The sequence below is a fragment of the Octopus sinensis genome, unplaced genomic scaffold (assembly GCF_006345805.1).
Source record: "Octopus sinensis unplaced genomic scaffold, ASM634580v1 Contig08273, whole genome shotgun sequence".
Lineage (NCBI taxonomy): Eukaryota > Metazoa > Mollusca > Cephalopoda > Octopoda > Octopodidae > Octopus > Octopus sinensis.
The window spans coordinates 131-3,008 of NW_021830867.1; the positions used below are offsets into that span (position 1 = coordinate 131).

Consider the following 2,878-nt stretch of genomic DNA (forward strand, 5'->3'; position numbering starts at 1 on the left):
TATCATTCTCTCAAAGTTATAACTTAACTAGGCACAAATACATTCATACAGGAGAAAAACCATATCACTGTGATATTTGTGGTAAATCCTTCTCTGAAATTAGTAAAGTAACTATTCACAAGCGTGTTCATACAGGAGAAAAACCATGTCACTGTGATATCTGTGGTAAATCATTCTTTGATAAAAGTTACTTAACTAGACACATACGTATTCACACAGGTGAAAAGCCATATCAGTGTGATATCTGTGGTAAATCTTTCTCTGAAACTAGACCCTTAACTATGCACAAGCGTACTGTTCACACAGGAGAGAAACCATATCACTGTGATATCTGTGGTATATCATTCTCTACATGGAGTGTATTAGCTAGTCACAGGCGTTTTCATACAGGAGGGATACCATATGACTGTGAAATCTGTGGTAAATCCTTTTCTAAAAATTATAACTTAACCATGCACAGGCGTGTTCATACAGGAGAAAAACCATATCACTGTGAAATCTGTGACAAATCTTTCTCACGAAACGATCACTTAACCATGCACAAGCGTGTTCATACAGGAGAAGTACCATATCACTGTGAAATCTGTGGTAAATCTTTCTCTCTAAATGATAACTTAACCAAGCACAGGCGTGTTCATACGGGAGAGAAGCCATATCATTGTGATATCTCTGGTAAATCATTTGTTAAGAGTAATATACGAGAAGAAGGAAAACCTTTGTGTACTGTGAGGAGCGAAAGGAAAATTATGGAAAATGAATTACGTAGGAGTGAAGTTGAATGTAAAAGAGAGTCTGAAGAGATTGATTTTTCTGATGAGAAGAATGAAAAGGGTAAAACATCATATGATTGTGATATCTGTGGCAAGTCGTTCTCTCAGAAAGCGAAGTTAGTCATTCACGAACGTACTCATACAGGAGTAAAACCATATCACTGTGATATCTGTGGTAAGTCTTTCTCTCGAAACGAAAACTTAACTAGGCACAAGAGTGGTGTTCACACTGGAGAAGCACCATATCACTGTGATATCTGTGACAAATCTTTTTCTCAAAACGATCACTTAACTATGCACAGGCGTGTTCATACAGGAGAAAAACCATATCACTGTGAAATCTGCGGTAAATCTTTTTCTCAAAACGATACCTTAACCAAGCACAAGCATGTTCATACAGGCGAAAAACCATATCACTGTGAAATCTGTGGTAAATCTTTCTCTCAAAACGGTACCTTAACCAAGCACAAGCATCTTCATACAGAAGAGGGACCATATCACTGCGAAATCTGTGGTAAATCCTTTTCTCAAAATGATCACTTAACCATGCACAAGCGTGTTCATACAGGAGAAAAACCATATCACTGTGAAATCTGTGGTAAATCCTTTTCTCAAAATGATCACTTAACCATGCACAAGCGTGTTCATACAGGAGAAAAACCATATCACTGTGAAATCTGTGGTAAATCTTTTTCTCAAAATGATCACTTAACCATGCACAAGCGTGTTCATACAGGAGAAAAACCATATCACTGTGAAATCTATGGTAAATCCTTTTCTCAAAATGATCACTTAACTATGCACAGGCGTGTTCATACAGGAGAAAAACCATATCACTGTGAAATCTGTGGTAAATCCTTTTCTAAAAACGATACCTTAACCAAGCACAAGCATATTCATACAGGAGAGAAACCATTTCACTGTGAAATCTGTGGTAAGTCTTTCTCTCGAAACGATCACTTAACCATGCACAGGCATGTTCATATAGACAGAGAACACATTTCATGAGGAATAGATTCATTTCCCAAGGTACAGACTTCGTTTATGAGTTTTATTTTGAAAGACTCTACTACCATAACAAATGCATCTGTGTCTTACCAAAAAGTTTATAAAGAGCAAAGGAATGCTTCTCAGTAAACAACTCTAGACTTGTTTCTTTGCTTGTGAATCAGTGGTCATGTCTACAAATGATGGTGTCCCTGAGTCTTTTCAAAGCGATTCAGAAAACAATTATAATAATAATATTTTATCTATTCTAAATGATCTTGACATTGTTTTTGACTTTACATAAAATATTCTTTACATTCTACTGTTGTTCTATTGTCATTTATTTACAAGTATTATAAATTTTATTGGTAAAATATTTTTCTAGGAATGAATTACAATTTATAACATTGCTTCTATTGGAAATTATTGCTTTGCTTTATGAGTTTTCACTTCAGGAGCAATCTCCAGTAAGAAATTAACTCACATATCAAGGCATTATTGTATCTGACAGTATTTTGGCACAAGGGCAGCAATTTCAGGGGAAGGAGTAAGTTGAATAACCACATGGATCAGCATGTGTGCTTTTTACATGAACTAGCACAAATGCTTCTTACAGGGAGTGGCATTGCACGATATATCTATATATATAAAGCTGAAGTTGTCTGTGTGTGTGGCAGGTTTTGTAGCCTTCAACTAACACTATCTCTACCGAGACACTGTGGCGTATGTTGACCAAAATTGAGAGAATGATAAAAGAAAGCTTGCCCTTCCTTCCGTAGAAGAAAAATTCAAATCGCACCATGTCAACACCAAAAATTATTTAGATCAGAAAGGTGCTTTTTTTATTATGAGAATCCCTAATTTTTACGATTCTTTGACTGCTGTGTCGCCGTTTTTCGGTGTATTTCAACCAGAAAACTGTTCACTTTTACAGAATAACAAGCTACATAATGCCAGATTTTTACTTTTCGAAAATTCCAATTCTAAAGGGTCGAAAAGAAAACAAATGCGAGCAACACTTGGCGATTCTTGTAGGATATATATATATATAGGGTGATACTTCTAGTATATATATGAAGCTGTGTAACTTCTCATATATATTTGAAGGTGCATGGCTCAAT

General features: G+C 35.7%; 1 protein-coding gene across 1 annotated transcript; it reads left to right on the forward strand.

Annotated features, from left to right (window-relative positions):
• Positions 1-271: 271 nt before the first annotated feature.
• LOC115227862 (zinc finger protein 436-like) lies at positions 272-886 on the forward strand (the record flags this gene model as incomplete). Its single annotated transcript, XM_029798575.1, has 2 exons — positions 272-460; positions 629-886. Coding segments are annotated over 2 exons (447 nt in total), but the record flags the coding sequence as incomplete, so codon positions are not given.
• Between the last annotated feature and the right edge of the window lie 1,992 nt (positions 887-2,878).